The sequence below is a fragment of the Schistocerca serialis genome, chromosome 7 (assembly GCF_023864345.2).
Source record: "Schistocerca serialis cubense isolate TAMUIC-IGC-003099 chromosome 7, iqSchSeri2.2, whole genome shotgun sequence".
NCBI lineage: Eukaryota > Metazoa > Arthropoda > Insecta > Orthoptera > Acrididae > Schistocerca > Schistocerca serialis.
Window position 1 is genome coordinate 268,567,789 of NC_064644.1, and position 18,381 is coordinate 268,586,169.

At 36.8% G+C, this 18,381-nt stretch overlaps 1 protein-coding gene across 1 annotated transcript in view; it reads left to right on the plus strand.

Moving 5' to 3' along the window:
* The window catches only part of LOC126412662 (putative helicase MOV-10), a 431,824-nt gene that overhangs the window by 339,640 nt on the left and 73,803 nt on the right, over positions 1-18,381 (plus strand). Inside the window, exons 14-16 of the mRNA XM_050082364.1 lie at positions 3,393-3,607; positions 10,138-10,301; positions 17,074-17,192. Of these exons, the coding sequence (XP_049938321.1) occupies positions 3,393-3,607; positions 10,138-10,301; positions 17,074-17,192 (498 nt within the window). The remainder of the gene's footprint in view (positions 1-3,392; positions 3,608-10,137; positions 10,302-17,073; positions 17,193-18,381) is intronic.

Sequence of the window (18,381 nt, forward strand, 5' to 3'; positions counted from 1 at the left end):
GTGACCTGTCAAAAGCCTCTGACTGTGTGCACCACAGCATTCTCTTAAGTAAATTAGAATATTGTGGTGTCAGCGGCAATGCTGCAAAATGGTTTGAGTCTTATCTACCTAACAGAGAACAAAGGATATCATTGCGAAATACGCGCGCAGTAATCAGTCAGTCTTCATCTGACTGGGAATTAATTACCTGTGTTGTTCCTCAAGGTTCCATCTTGGATCAATTGCTTTTTCTTGTGTACATTAATGATCTCTCATCTGTTACATTGCCAGATGCCAAGTTTGTTTTGTTTGCAGATGATACAAACATTGCAATAAGTAGCAAGCCAAGTACAGATTTAGAAATAGCTGCTAATCAAATTTTCACTGACCTTAGTAAGTGGTTTAAAGCTAATTCTTTGTCATTAAACTTTGAGAAGACCCACTATATGCAGTTCAGAACCTGTAATAGATTTCCTTCCAGCGTGAGTATAACGTATGAAGACATGCAGATCGAAGAGTTTGACAGTGTTAAATTTCTGGGATTACAACTCGATAATAAATTCAGTTGGGAAGGCCATACCACAGAATTGCGTAAGTGCCTACACAAGTCTGTATTTGCCTTGAGAATGATGTCAGATGTAGGAAATATAAATATAAAAAAAACTTGCATAATTTGCTTACTTTCATTCTATTATGTCATATGGGATCATATTCTGGGGCAACTCATTAAACTGAGCAAAAGTTTTTAGGGTGCAAAAGCATGTGATAAGAATCATTTGTGGTGTAAATTCAAGAACATCTTGTAGAAACCTGTTCACGGAACTTTGTTTCCTAACAACTGCTTCTCAGTATATTTATTCCATAATGAAATTTGTTGCATTTAATACAACGCTATTTCCAACCAATACCTCAATACATAGTATCAATACTAGGAATAAGAACAATCTACATAAAGACCTAAAATCACTTACCTTGGTCCAAAAAAGGGTCCAATATTCAGGAACTCACATTTTCAATAAATTTCCAACAATCATTAAACACTTGGTTTCAGATAAAGCACGGTTTAGACAGAGTTTGAGAGACTTTTTGACAGGCAACTCCTTCTGCTCCATAGATGAATATCTTAGCAGAGACTGTTAAGCCAGCTTAAGTAAAAATATTGGTTAGATTTCAGTTTTGACAACACTTGGTCACAACAGTCAAGATTAGATTATTTGTGTATGATAAATTTATTAATAGTGCCTAACAGTGTTTCATTCTGGCAGCATGTTAATTCTGTAAATATTAGCTGTTCCAGTTTACTGCATTGTATTAACCTATTTCGACTATCTCCTGACAAATGATCAGGGTAGTAAGTATTACATTCAAATGCTTTATGTTTTTATGTTATACTTTCTAACATGTTCCACACCCACGAGAATCATCTCATTTTTTGGGTCTATGGAGCGAAAACTGAATCTAATCTATGAAAGAAGTTGACATGGTCAAATTCCTGGGACTAAATGTGTTTGAGAAGCTGGAATACACATATGGAGTTCCTATCAAATAACTAAGCAGTTTTGCATTTACAATGCAAATATTAGCAAATTCCACTGAATTGAGTACATTTTGAATTTATCATTAGATATGGGATAATTTTTTGGGGAAGTTCAAGTAGTGTATCTTGAATACTGAAACAGCAAAAGAAAGTTGTCTGATAGATGTTTACTGCAGAGCAAACACAGTCTTGTGACCCATTACTTCGGAAATTACTAATCCTAACTGTTCCCTCCATATTCATTTATGAAATTGTAATTTTCCTTGACAGCAGACAAAAATTATTTGAGGAGAGTCATTTTAATCCTACAGATAACACAAGAAATTATGCTGCCCACACACCAGTTGAAATTATGTGTACGGACTCCACAGTATATGGTAATGAAAATATATAACAAGTTAATGGACGAAACATATTTAATATGAAGCCAGAAATCTTAAAAATGAGGCTGCAGCAGATTCTGTGCGAGGTATGGTACAATTCAATAGAAGAATTCATAGAGGATGAAATGGTAATTTGAGCAATGGGTTATTAAATGTTAGATTTTATTGCATGTATATATAACAATATTGTATTAGTATTATGATGCTGTTTGTTAACATCAGCTCTTCTTTGCGTTTGGTGAAATTTTACCATAATTTGATGTGTATCCTGTTTCTGAATCAAATGATTACAAATAAACCACAATTCACAATGCTCTTAACTGATTCATGTCAACCAATTTATGAGACCTTTTTTTGGATTTTCTGTGATGCCATAGGGCGTTCATAAGCCTTAGCAGGTTTGTTGGAATAAAAAGCACTTTTTGTCTTCAATTTGGTAGGTTTCAAGCGTTCACTCACTAAGCATTGATTACTGAAATGTTTTTCACTTTTTGGATGTGAAGACACAGTATTTGCAGTTTTACGCATCTCCACATACCTGTTACTCCAGCCCTTGTGCTTCAGCATCCATAACTGCAATGTCATCTGTTGTCTTGGTCTTTGACAGATTTAATTATTTATCTTTTCCTAAATTTTTTTTTGCATTATGTTTGTCTCTGAAACAATGCCAGCTCATAACATTAATATTGTTCACTCAGTGTTTGAACAAAGAAGCACAGTAGGAAACTAGACAAAACTGAACAACTTTCTACATCACTGAACATACTGGTCACAGACTGTTACCCGCCACTCGCACACACCAGCCGTAAATCTCAACACAGCTAGTCTGCAAGTGCTATTGTTTGAACCTGATGGAAGTTACCAGTATGCCATTACTTAAACATTGACCAAAGTAGAGCCAATAGAGTCACTGAATGCTACAACAAATGAACATGAACATGTAATTATTATTAATGCCTACTATGAAATGTTTAAAATAAAATATAAGAAACCACGTCCACTGGGACGTTACAGTTTTTCATCATAACAGATTATGTTAACACTGTTGTTGAAAGTGAAGGATGATATTGTTACTTATGAAAAATACTTTTTCCCAGGTAATTGTGTGACCTGAACATATTCAAGCAAGCCCCAGCGTGAGAAACCCTAGGTTAAGGCACTTGCATTTAAAAGGAAAAGGATCCAAACCCCAGTATGGGCATCTAGATTTCAGTTTTCCATGGTTTCCCCTAAATAAATTAAGGTAAATGCTGGAATTGTTCCTCTGTAAAGAACATGGCAAACTTTTTTCTCCATCCTTATCTCTGAGATTGTGCTTTGTTGCTGGTGACCTCATTGTAAATAGAACATTAAACCACAATCTTCTGTCTTTCCTCTTTTATTATTTCTTATACTTTATGCTTTGGTTTTATTTTTGTTATCCATGTATTTCAGATATTTAATTCTGGTGTCCAGGCTATTTAATTTTATTTACAGCTTACATAACATTTCAGGTTAGTCACTGCTGGTATACCAGCTGGTCACTTCACTCACATCTTTGTTGATGAGAGTGGCCATGCCCCTGAACCTGAATTGCTGGTGCCTGTGTGTGGATTGTTAACCAGCAGCTCAAACCCAGGAGAACTAAAAGGCCGTCTTGTTTTGGCTGGTGATCCAAGGCAGTTGGGGCCTATTTTGAGATCTGTTCCTGCTAGCAATTTAGGTCTTGGTAAGTTATGAACAGTAGAAATCATTGCATCTCTCTCTCTCTCTCTCTCTCTCTCTCTCTCTCTCTCTCTCTCCCAGATTGTCCTAGCAATGTCTCGCATGTTGCCCTCATTATCCAGCAACAAGAAACAGAAAAGTATCAGTAAATTATACACCACAACTGTCATGTTATAACTATTCAGACACCTGTTCCAGGGAATTATATTTCATTGCCTCTTTCAAGACGGTTGTGAGCCTAAATTGTTCTGTTACTAGTTGCTTTGTCCCCTGTTTCACCACCTTCCATACGGAGTTTAACTAAGATGTCTGTGTTGTAAATATCTGATGTAAATGCAGTACAGCAGGAAGAGACTGCTACAGTAAGATCAAATTAGTATGATACAAAATTCAGATTAAGAAAGCATATTGATGCTGATGGCAAACCTTAATGACTTTCCTTAATATACAGGAGTATTTTTTATAGTGGAGAATTGAAACTGGATATGTAGCTCTCCTAGTTGTACGTCATGTAGATTTCTCTTTTCTGTTTACAAGATACTGTAAGCTCTTGAATTTTCATTCCGTTCTACACACCTTATGTGCCATCCTGAGCTTGGCCGTGTGCTCATATTGTGAAACAGAAAATACTGTCAGCACTTTGCATAAATAAATTTAATCTGTACATTATCTTGACTACAAACTAGCACTGTACTGCTTAGTACCGTTTACGATTACAACAGCTACAAGAAACTTAGTATATTAGAAGAGAAACATCTATTTTTTTAGGGGGAAGGGTTGGGAGGAATACAGCTGTCACATCCTCATTTCTATTAAATAGATGCATGATGGTGCGAGTGGAGTGGTCTATATTTATGGTACTTCTCATGTACCACTGTGTTGGTGTTATCCTAACACATTACATTCCTCCACAGCAGACCATCAGTGCACAGTATTACTGTTAGTTTTTGGAGCATCACGTGCAACCAGCTTTGTTAAAGAAGCAACGCCACTTTCTGCGCAACCCACCCATCACTTTGCATGTTAATGTGCGGGCGCATACAGCACAAGTTGTGGCTGCTCTGTTTGGTCGATGGGACTGGGTAGTACTGTACCATCCACCAAACTCCCAGGACTGAAGTCCTTGTGACTTTGATTTGATTCCAAAGATGAAGGAACCACTTTGTGGCATTCGCTTCAGAACTGTTGCAGAGATTCGACAGGCAGTAGACCGCTCCATTCGCACCATCAACAGGACAGGCTCTGCTAATGGTGTACTATGCCTTCCACATCACTGGCCACAGGTTCTACACAATGCTGGTGACTACTTTGAAGGACATAAACTGGTGCAAACATGTATGTCTTTTGTATCGGTTGTGATTAAATAGTTGCCGTTATTTAAATTCCAACCATCATATTTATTTTCTATCGTTAGCTGATTATATTGGATTTTTTCAAAGAAAATAGTTACCTACATCTGTAATGATGGAGGCCTGCTTAGAATACATTTTTTAGAATACATTTCTACTTGCTCGATCACATTTTGGGATGTCCAATGGATATACAGTATACTTTATTTACCAAGACAGCAGCTGTCAGTTGGATGACACATGGAAACCCATTTTTTCATGATTTGCTCACAGCAAAATTGACAGATTATGTCAAGGACCATGGTGTTCAGCAATCACCAACCAGTGAGTTCTACATTCATGTGATCAAGGGTAATGCCTGTTGGCAATTTGATTGGTTATGCAGTTTCAGTCATGATGCTAGCACAAAATGAATATGTTGCGCCATTAAACTGTGCCACGTACAAGCCAATGTTAGTCTTTGGCAGCTCACCTGAAGGTGTCTGGCACATGTCCAGGTGAAATAATGTGGTTGTAAGCAATGACCAGTTCCTCTCCAGAAATATCATTTAGTATTCAGTTTGGCAGGAAAAATTCTTGATTTACCCATTTCTACTTATCTTGAAGCTTTGCTGCTACTCGACATATAGTAAAAAGGAATTTTCAATCCAAGGTTTAGAGATTTTTTTAAATTTTATTTTCAGTTGGTTGGGATTCCTAATTTCGAGCTGTATATTAGATGTGAACTTGGTGAATACATGTGTACCTGAACACATAACTACACTCTGAACTGCAGACAAGGAATTTGAATACATGAAACTTATTTTTTTGTTATATTGTGATTGTTCAAATTACAATTCAACTGAAACTGCGTCTATAAGCATTCTCTGCAGAACAATGTGAGATGCATGGCAAAGTATATTTCCCATTATTGCACATATTACAGTTTCTTCCTATTTCATTTACACGTGGAGCATGGGAAAAATGACTTCTAATGCCTCTGTTCATGCTGTATGTAATGTAGCAGAATGGGGCAGTATTAAACAAAGGATAAGATTCCACACATATTGAAGATTGTGACACTATCACATAAAGTTTATTCAAAGTTATATACGTGCGTTAATTTAAACTATGGCATTGTTAGCCTACTGTATTAATGAAAACTAGTTGACTTAAAATGAAATTAAAACATTTTTGACAAGTTTATGGAAATATTTTACTACAAATCAAAACTATGTTGAACAAAGTGTAAACATAAGGTCAGCTCATCGTTGGTAGAATTTACATGTGGCAGAGTAATAGCAATAATGATAGGACCCACTGTAAAGACACATGATTCATGTCAGGAACAAATGTTATGTTGCAGTTGTAAAATAAGTAACCCTTAATGGTGCCAACCACATATAAGCAAATCTATTTACCTCAGTGTGAGCCCATTTTCTCAGTCTCCTTCATTCATTACCAGCCATTTTTACAGTACTTCGTCCTTATAATACAGATTCGGGAATAATAATAATAATTTTTTTTTAAAGACATGAATGAAGCTTATTATTTCCTCTTTAAATACACATCATTTATGGTGCCCTGCTTTGTAATCTTTCATAACCACAATCAAAACTAAAGAAGCTGTTTTCAGGTAGGAAAAAAATTACCTTGTATGTTATAGAATATTTATTTACACAAATTACGGAGTTCATCTATTTACATACAGAGATCAGCAGCAATTGGTGTTATGCTTTCCCTGTCAGTTCTTGATTCCGAAATAATATGTATATGCCAAATGAATGTGAATGACATTTACTGTAAGTGCAAAGAAATGAGAAAAGGAAGGATCACAATAATTTATTTTACCTGTGAATTTGCGCAGGAAGTATATGTGAAAAACATAAAAAATTACAGCAATTACCAAACCTGATGCTGATTCAACATAAGTTGGATCTTCAGTATTGTCATTGCTGTCAAAAATATCACTCTGTGGGCTACTGCTTGACATGTTGCTTCATCTAAGAAAATGCTCACACTAGTGTTTCACAGTCTATTAGATATTGACTCTAATTAGTCCTTTGTGAGATTATAAAGTTGACCTTTTAATCAAATACGCAATACACCATATTGCCAGGAACACACATCAAGAAAATCTTTTGGATATATGTTAAAATCAACTACAGAAGTCTGTGACACATTCATCGAATTCAAAGCACGAGTAGAAAATTAAACTGGTCGGAAAATCAAAATACTTCAAACAGACAATGGAAAAGAGTTCGTCAATCGGTGCATGAAGTTATTTTTCAAGAGGAATGGAATTCAACATGAAACAACAACTCCTTACACACCAGAACAGGATGGTGTTGCAGAACGCTTAAATCAGACAATCGTTGAAAAAGCAAGATCAATGTTAACAGATGCAGGTCTAAGTAGACAATTTTGGCCTGAAGCTGTAAACGCAGCAATTTATTTGAAGAATCGATCTCCAACAAAAGCTGTTAAGAATGTCACTCCTGAGGAATTATGGAGTGGTCGTCGGATAAATTTGAGTCATTTATGAATCTTTGGATGTCGAGCATTTGTACATATACCAAAAGGACCAAAAGAAAAAAGGACGAAATTTGAAGACAAATCTAAGGAACTTATCTCTGTTGGATATTGCGAAGATTCTAAAGCGTATCGTCTGATTGATCCAAATCCACCAAAAACAATTGTGAAAGCCCCTAATGTGCAATTCATCGAAAACTCAAAGTGCACTTGTGGAAACAGTATTCCAAACAGTAACCCAATTGACGATAATCGTATAGACAGTCGTCAACTAGTGCCAGCACCTAACATCACTGAAGAGGCGACTGAACTGACACAACCTGCTGAAGTTGACAGAAATGCAGTTTATCTTGAATTAGCACAAAGTGACACTGAGAAAACAGTAAATAACAATGTACATAGTCACACAGAAGTTGCGCAGCCAGAAATGCAACCAGACATTAGAAAATCATCACATGAAAGAAAACCAAATACTAAATATTTTAATGATGATTTTGCTTGTCTTGCTTGTACTTCTGAACCAAATTTGTATGAAGAAGCAATGAATTATGATGACTGTGAAAAATGGAAGGAAGCCTTAGATAATGAATATAAATCTTTACTTGAAAATGAAACATGGATTTTGACTGATTTACCACCAGGCAGCAAGGTAATTAATTCGAAATGGGTGTTCAAGGTGAAAGAAACGTCAAATGGGGAAATTGAACATTATAAGGGTCATTTTGTAGCGAAAGGTTATTCCCAAATACCAGAAATAGACTTTGATGAAACGTTCTCGCCTGTTGTTCGTCATTCTTCACTTTGCATCCTGTTAGCTTTATCAGCTGAATTTGATCTTGACATTGAACATATGGATATTCAAACTGCATTCCTATATGGTGATCTCGATGAAGAAGTTTACATTCGTCAACCTGAAGGCTATGTGAAGAAGGGGGAGGAGATGAAGGTTTGCAAGCTGAAGAAGGCAATTTATGGTCTAAAACAGGCGTCACGCGTCTGGAATATGAAATTAGATGTGACATTACAAAAAATGAACCTAAAGAAGTCAACTACAGAAGCTGAGTATATGGCTCTATCAGCAGCAGCGCAAGAAGCGGTATACCTTCAAGGATTGCTTCGTGAATTGTGTGTTACACATAGTGAAAAACCAGTAAGTGTATGCTGTGATAATAGAGGTGCCATTACACTGAGTCACAATGGTGTGCATCACGCTCGAACAAAACACATTGACGTGAGGCACCACTATATTCGTGATTTAATTAAAACAGGAAAATTCAGTGTGAAACCTGTAAGTACCAATAAGCAGCAAGCTGATTATGCAGGACTGACAACTCGATCCCGGACTAGCAAGAGGTAACATCTAGACACTGTTGCCTCAAGGAGGGAGCAATCTCACAGAAGAAGATAACAGTGTTAGTATTAGTGTGGTACAGTGGATATGGTATTGGACTTTTATTAAATGGGTCATGAGTTCAAGACCCGTCTTGTGTGTTAATTTTAATTTTTATATTTAATTCTAATAGGTTTTAGATGTGTCAAGAAGCAGTGTTCTGGAAGGTTGTGTATGTGTATATAGACTGTGTAATCTTCTGGCTGGAGGCAGTTCACTCTATGCTCTTGTGTATGTGTGTGACTTCAGTTCCCAAAAAATCTTTGTTGAGTTAAAACTGGTGTTCATTATTCACCTAGCTACATCTGAGGACGCCCGATTCTTCCTACCTGCATGAAAATATATTGCAAATGCAGTTACTTCAAAATTAATATGCATACACACACATGTAAATTTGCCTCCCAGAACTTGGTCACTAGCAAGTGGGTGTGGCTTGCATCGAACTGATGTTGTAAAATGGCTGGTGCAGTAGCTTGCAACTCCCATTATTGCCATGAAATGTCACTCCAAACCCCAAATGAGTGTGGAACCAATAACATTTGTGTCTCCTGAGAACTTTCCTGGCATTCACAACTTAAATTGTTAAATTTATATGAAAGAGAGGATATTTGGGGATCTAACCTTGTTTTCTAAATTTTAATTGTAACTCTATGCACTGGCCCATAAACAAAATAACCATTATGTCAGACAAGTCATTTGGCTGCAGATTATTAATGCTGCCTGTGCAAAGTTGGTGCCAAGTTGTTTGTTTTGTATATGAAATGTGATTTATTCTTGATACATACAATTTTGAAATCATTTGGCATAGTGCAACAATTTTCAAATCATTTGGCATAGTGCATAAGAGACATCTCAGGTTTTACGATAAGAACATTTTTGGGAAAAGTTCAAAAGTTTACCTTATTTTAATATACGTTTCTGAGCTACAGTTACTCAAATACCTATTATCATTTTCAGTGCACAAAAATATAAAATATATAAGTCTCTTGTTCAAACTGTGAAACTGCATAACTTTACTTTTCCACCAGAAGAGTAAAGAGCAATTATTTTCATTGGCCCAAGTTCCAAATTGAATATTTTACAGATTTCTGTTTTATTGTAAATTTTTAACCCTAATAGATTGTGGTGTTTGGGCATAGAGTTGTAAACAAATTGTGGTTCAATCATTTCAAATACATTCTTTTTCTCCTGCAATACTATAGATAGTGGCACTAGAACTCTCATATCTCTCTTTCTCTTCATATGTATTTGTTTATGTAAATTTACTGTAACATCATTTTTTAGGTACTTCTTTCCTGGAACGCCTGGTGACAGCAAATGACCAGTATAAGAGGAGTAATACTGGCGAGTACAATACTGCTGTTATTACCAAATTGGTGAAAAATTTTCGTTCTCATGAACTAATTCTGAAAGTCCCAAATGACCTATTTTATGACAATGAACTGAAGGTAAAATATTATTATTGCTTCAGAATCACATAATAATCTATTGCAATATGATGATTTACTGTCACCCACCAACTGTGTGGTGAATAACCATCCAAATAGTCAGTAATAAATAAAACTCTGGCTGCAAAAAATTTTGAATGAGAAAATACTTACTGGTGCTGTGGATTAAGTCCTGAAAAACGGTCACAGCTATTTTGTTTCTCACAAATAAGGAACAGTGTGCCTAAATGGCCACATGCCAGTCAGACTACAAAACCAAACCCCTGGGTCTCTATCGTCAGTCAGTGTTGGGATTTTTTTCCGTTACTTATTGCTACTTCTTTTCTGGAAATGATGTATTAATGGGGAAAATGTCAAGTTATGCCATAATTTGGAGACTGGAAGTTGTAGGTCCCCTCGTAAGTGGCTGAAGAAGTTAGTTAGAAAGCTAGAGAAAGGCAAGTGTATACCATCTCCGACAGGCCCATTCTTAGTAAAGCACTTTGATGTTCAAACCAATCTTCGGCTCAGTGAGCACTTCAACTTGCCATAAATGTTAAAATATTAAAAAAGACTCAGAAGAAGATATAAAAGCAGTTTCATTGTATGAATCAATTAACTTTTCTGTGGTAGTAGGGAGTAGGTCACACTGAAAAATTTCAATGGGTATTAGCTGCCTTATACAGAATACATATTTTAATTCTGATTTAATAAAATACTGACAAGTTGAATTCCTTATATTGTTTGGCAATGCTGTATTGTTAACAGTGTTAAAGCTAGTTGGCAATAACTATAGACACAATCCACAATAATTGTAGCTAAAAGATTCCTTTGAATGGCATCATATACAGCAAATCTGCTAGGTGTCAAACAAATAAATGTGGCAAGCGGAGAACCCCCAACTACTGACTTAATAACTGTTAGGAGGTGGCTTGTTTGCATAGGGCAACTATACATATTTTTTACGGAGCCAAATAGGGTTAAGAAACAGCTAATTAGCAACAATTTACAATGATTTATTGGTAAAAGTTTTACAATGTGTGACTGGAGTATGAAGATTATGTGGTTGCAGTATATTTCAGTGTTTACTTTCACTGATATGTCTTCAAATGTGGGTACAGTCCTAAATACAGTGAAAGAAGACTAAAAACACATACATAATGTCTGATTTGGCTCCTCTTGGTTGCAACTGTAGATGAGTCCTGAGACACTCATTAATGTAAGACACTGTCCAAGTACTGTTTTGATGATTGCCTGATGATTGTCTTGATGTACTACTTGCTGAGTGGAACTGTATTATATTCATATTTGGCAGATGGATGTCCACTTGGGAGCTATGTGTGTTACACAAGGTGGATGCGTAACATTGTCTTTTTTGTGAGCATCCTCTCTAGAGTCTAATCCGAACTATGTTGTGGCTGAGTCAAATGCAGCTTGGTGCCCATCTATGTAGACTGTATCTCATACCTTCTGGAGGACACAGTAAAATATTTAGCCACCCCATGTCATATGCTGTTTATGTTAATGAAGGTCTTTGAACATCACCATCATATACTGTTCACCAAGAACACAAAGATCAGATTATTTTCTGAAAATAGTAAGGCTCTACATTAAAAAGAATTACCAGCTACGTTTTGTGTGTGGCTGTCCACTTCAATTATCCACTACCAGAACCCATCTGTTTAAACATGTTTCACTAAACATGTTTCACTTATTTATTCATCATACACTGTACATGTCATTTTAATCATTGTGTATGTGAGAATGAAGATCAGGTGACAATGAACATTGCAACTAATGCAGTTATCAGATTTGTTCAATACTTGAACTAGGATAATTATGTAATTTGTGTAGTGGCTAGTAAGATGATGTGACTTACCAAACAAAAGTGCTGGCAGGTCGATAGTCTGCTTGTGTCTGTGTATATGTGGATTGATATGTGTGTGTGTGTGTGTGTGGGAGTGTATACCTGTCCTTTTTTGCCCCTAAGGTAAGTCTTTCCGCTCCCGGGATTGGAATGACTCCTTACCCTTTCCTTTAAAACCCACATCCTTTCGTCTTTCCCTCTCCTTCCCTCTTTCCTGATGAAGCAACCGTTGGCTGCGAAAGCTTGAATGATGTGTGTATATATGAATATAATAAAGGGAAACATTCCACGTGGGAAAAATATATCTAAAAACAAAGATGATGAGACTTACCAAACAAAAGCGCTGGCAGGTCGATAGACACACAAACAAACACAAACATACACACAAAATTCAAGCTTTCGCAACAAACGGTTGCTTCGTCAGGAAAGAGGGAAGGAGAGGGAAAGACGAAAGGATGTGGGTTTTAAGGGAGAGGGTAAGGAGTCATTCCAATCCCGGGAGTGCAAAGACTTACCTTAGGGGGAAAAAAGGACAGGTATACACTCGCACACACACACACACACACACACACACATATCCATCCGCACATACACAGACACAAGCAGACATTTGTAAAGGCTGTCTGCTTGTGTCTGTGTATGTGCGGATGGATATTATAGGGCAAATGTGCTGGGAAGTGCATGTAAGAGTTTGTATTTGTAATTCTTTATTGGTTCATTAAGCTTTATTTGGTCAATAATTCCACATTTGACACTGGACAAATCAGATTTGAAATAGTAATACATTTTGAAGAGGCAATGGGAGGTATGTGATTGTCTTGGGGGGGGTGGGGGGGGGGGGGGAGAGACTAAACAAACTTAAGCATAAATCACTACAAGGATATTTAACTTAAACAGTAATGTAAATGGCCAACATGTTTCAATATCTTTTGCCCGTACTGGTTTGAATGACTGTGATCGACGGTTTAACATCTGCGTGTGCTTGTAGGCTGAATAAGGGAGGTAGGCTTGACTCAGCTTGATGTAACAATTTATTAACGAGGCCCTGCGGGCAGAACAGACAATAATACACTGCAATTAATAACTCTTGTGAAGGCATGAGAAAAGTTCATTACGGTAAATTATTCCGTATCTAACACTTGGATTCACGCTTTACCTCAAGGAGTAGAACGTGGAACAGAAAACCACAATCAAAGAGTAAATCACAGAACAGATGTCACTTGTGTATAGCATCTCTGGCGTTCAGTGGGGAAGTTTCGCAGCACTGTACTTGCAAACACCCGTGCATGTCAAGGCACTGGATGATGACAGAAGACACCACATCTTTCATGGGGAAAGTGTACTACAATGTAAAACTGACTCATTCCACATCATAACAATAATCACAGTTATGAACCATGAAACATGCAAATAATTAAGCTAACTGCCACATCTTGGCAGTGGTTTGGGAGTCAAAATGGTGCAGCTTTTCTCAATCTTCCTTTGTAAAGGAACATACAAAATCACAGTTCAGTATTAGACAGAATTCAATGTTTCTCAAGAACTTTCTTAATACAGTCTTTATAAAAATAAGGATCTTTCCCATCATGAACTGTTCTACTAGCAACATATCTTCAGTGGTTGAGCAACTACATTTTTCAGCAAGAACCACAGTACCACTACAGTCTCCTTGAGATATGGCACAACTTTCTCTATACCTAGCTTACTGAATGTGTAAATCTTTCAGCTTGTTTCCTTTACAAAGGAAAACCCAGGAGAATTGTCCCAATTTAATCCTTGCACCACTGAAAAGATGAATAAGTATTAGTGTCAGTGGTGTTGAGAAACAGCTGAAATCATTAATCCCTGTGAGTTTCTATACTAAATTTGCGACTGAGGTAGCCCATCTTCTAACTATAATCTGTTATAGATCTCTTGAACAAAAAACTGTGCCAAGTTCTTGCAAAAATGTACAGGTCACACCTGTTTACAAGAAGGGTAGCAGAAGTGATCCACAGAACTATTGTCCAATATCCTTGATGTCAATTTGCTGTAGAATCCTAGAACATATTCTGAGCTCAAACATAATGACCTCCTCAATGCCAAACAGCATGGATTTCGAAAACATCGATCATGTGAAACTCAGCTCACACTTTTCTCACAGGAGATACTGAAAGTTTTGGATCAAGGCAAACAGTTAGATGCTGCATTTCATGATTTCTGTAAAGCATTTGACTCAGTACCACACCTACATTTATTGTCAAAAGTAAAATCATATGGGGTATCGAGTGAAATTTGTGTCTGGGTTGAGGACTTTTTGGTAGGGAGGGCACAGAATGTTATCTCGGATGGAGAGTCACCATCAGAGGTAGAAGTAACTTCAGTTGTGTCCCCTGTGAGTATGTTGGGACCCTTCCTGTTCACATTGTATATTAATGACCTTGGAGATAATATTAAAAGAAAAATCAGGCATTTTGCAGATGATGCACTTATGTATAATGAAGCACTATGTGAAAGAAGCTGCATAAATATTCAGTCACATCTTGATAAGATTTCAAAGTTGTGCAGGTATTGGCAACTTGCTTTAAATGTTCACAAATCTAAAATTGTGCACTCCACAAAACAAAAAAAACATAGTGTCCTATGACTATAATATCAGTGAATCGCTGCTGGAATCGGCAGAATCATACAAAGACATGGATGTGACACTTTGAGGGATATTATGAAATGGAATGATCACATAGATTCAGTTGTAGGTAAAGCAGGTGGTAGGCTTCAGTTTATTTGTAGAGTTCTGAGAAGTGCAATCAGTCTACAAAGGAGATTGCTTACAAACCACATGTGCAACCAGTTTTAGAATACTGCTCAAGTGTGTACCAGATAGGACTGACAGGGGATACTGAATGTATACAGAAAAGGGCTGCAGGAATGGTCACAGGTTTGTTTCATCCATGGGAAAGAGGCACAGAGATACTGAAGGAACTGAACTGGAGTATTTTTGAACATAGAAATAAAATATCATGAGAAAGTCTGTTAACAAAGTTTCAAGAACCGGCTTTAAATGATTACTTTAAGGATATACAACAACCTCCAATCTATTGCTCACCCAGGGCTTGTGAGGATAAGATTAGAATAATAACTGCACATACAGAGGCATCCAAACAATCACTCTTCCCATGCTCCATACTTGAATGGAATGGGAAGAAACCCTAATAACTGGTACAATGGGATGTATCCTCTTCCATGCACCTCCTGGTGGTGTTCAGAGTATAGATGTAGATGTAGTTCTCCAACCCCTTTTGAAACAGCTTCCAACTGTCTGATAGCAGACAGAGCAATTTCCAGCTACTTTTGAACAGCAGCTATCTCATCCCATGCCGAGAATGTTGGTCTGAACATCAAACAAGGAACTACAAATTAGCCTTAGTCATTCCATTTTAATTTTAGGATTGTAGGATTGCAAGTTCCCTATAATATTGGTGCTAAGAATGTCATTTGTCTTATAATGAGAGAAACCCCATTTTAAAATTTATGGATTCCTTGAAGATAAATTTGTGCCTCGAACTGCTGCCAAAAATATTTTCAGTAACAGACACATGTATCATTGTCAAAAACAGTACAAATGTGGACAATACACACTACTGTTGAGTGAGAAAACAAAGTGGAAGACAATATGACAGTTATATGCAAACCATTATCTGCTGTAGATGTAGGTTATGCTTTAATGTGCACCTTACCATATTACAGTGGATTCAGTTCTAATGTGAGTCCAGCACGTCAATACCAACCTTTCCAATAGCCAATTAACTTACTGCTCAATATTGTTAACCCAAAGGTCATCTTCCCACTATATAATCTTGACATGGTCTGCATTTGTGTGTACAGTTGCTGCCCCTGGTTTTTACGTGGCACTCACAATAATCTGTCTTTGGTGGTAGGTGACACTCTTACTTTTTCCCTCCAAGTTTCAGTAACTGATTCTCCTGATCCCTAGTTAATGCTTTGACTTTTATTATTATTATTATTGTTATTATTATTTTCCCCCCAAAGCTCGAAGTTTAACAATGCTTATGAATGAAATCCTTAAGCTTAACATTTCTTGTATTTATTTACCTTTTGTGGTCTTAATAATGCCTATAACTTTCTATCTATGTCATCCTTCGTGTATGATTAGCACATGACTTTTTTTATATTCGATTTCTTTGCTAATATCTTCTGGATACAATGGTCACACAAACTTTATTTTTTACAGCTGGTTGTACTATTCATTCCCAACTAACAATCTTTTTCACCATGTGTGGATCCTCTTCCCCAAAAATTTCTTGTGTCAGTTGGAAAAATAGCTCATTTGACTCCTCAAACAATGTAAACAATTCATAACCAGAGTTCCTTCATTTCAACCATATTCGAAAATTAACCATTAATATAATATACTTCACTATGAGCTTCAGACTCCTCCTTCCCTCTGGTCCATATACAATAGAGTAAGTCAATTACATTACATTTTACATAAAGTTTGTTGTTAATAAAGTCTCTTTGGTTACTACTTGGTGGGCCACCATAACGCATTCCATCGGCGGCTGAACAGAGTCACATGTCCACCACAGCAAGTGACGATGTCCATGCACCACTCATACTCACAGGAGGAGCAACTTCTGCTTGTATTCTTGGCTCTGCATAAACAGAAGCCTAACGACATTGTTTTGCTCCACTCTAGCTCAATTAACTTAATAGTCTTTCTCTCTGTATTCACTTGAATATTTTCCATTTCTTGAAGAGCCAAAGAGTGTACCATGGCAGACTGATACCTCATCTTATGTCTCTACCTTACTATTTCCTAATATACCAAGAATTATTTGGACTACTTATTCCATCTTAGGTGAAAGTTACTACTATTAGAGTGTTAAAATATGCAAACAGTTATATTTTTTTGTTTGTCTGTCACAGGCCTGTGGTGGAGATTTAACAAGGATGGCTTGCAGATGGAGTCAGCTGCCCAAAAGGGAATTTCCTATAATTTTTCATGGAGTTCAAGGCAAAGATGAACGAGAAGCTCACTCACCCAGGTGCTTCACAATCCTTTCCATTCTTAGTTTCTAGTATTTTGTTGTTATATGTGTTCCATTAATAACCTCTGGCTTTACTGAGGCAAATGCTGCTCCAGGCAGATATTTGGAAAAAAACCTATTTCCCAGTAGGTTTGTCTTTAATTATGGTCTCTGTTTTAAATTTCATATTGATAAAGGATATATTTGTGAATTAAGTAAGATGACTTGCATGGAGTACTCAAATCTGTTAGAAATGTGTAATTGTTCTGTCTGTGAATGAGCGCCATTAACATTTTTATGTCCCAGCAATACACCACCGTGTGTATTAATATAAAGTTATGGTCACACACCCTCCTTTTGTGATGTTTTTCTGTGACAGATTATGTAATTCTTTAATGCAAAAAATGTATCCCAGTGCCTCTAACCTACAACTTTTGAAGAACTCTCCATACAAAATGCAGTCCAAAAATTGATACAGCAAAATTTTATTGTAGTAGCAACTTCCAATGTCATATTGGCAGAAGCCTAACCAAATGAAGCATATAGCATCTGGCACTTTCATGTAGCAGCACACAAGTAATAGCACTTTTGAGAATTTCATTAAAAATACTGTCATATCAAAATCACAATTATGTCTAAGTTCAAAGGCAGGGTCTTCAGTGAAATAAGACACTTAAAAAGCACATTTATCTGACACTGAAACATGAACAGAATAGAACTGACCTCTTGTATAGAGAGTGCACCTATTTATACAAATACTGAATATTCTAGAATACAAGTATTTATATGTATATTAAATATTCTAGGGTGTACAAACAAAAGATATTTCAAGAACCTTCTAAAAACGGCAATGCGAAATAACTAATAAATGCTGGTGGTTGGGTTTGAACTGGTGACGCACACCACACCAGTCAGCGATGTTAACTTCTATGCCACACTGCATCACAACTTGCACCATTGCTCCTCTCCTAGAGAAACAGTGACACATTGTTTCAGAAGAGTTCTTGGAACCGAATGCAGCACCACAGAACCAGATCTTGCCAGTGTTCCTGTGCATGGCAAATCCTTGCTTTCTGGTGATGTTGTTACATCCACTCCACTATGAAGAGCATGGAAGATAGCCCCTCCCTTCAAAGGTTTCCAATAATTGAGTGGGTTTTCAGTTTCCTTCAGCTTCCAGTCATCAGTCTGCACCTTTGGACTGTTG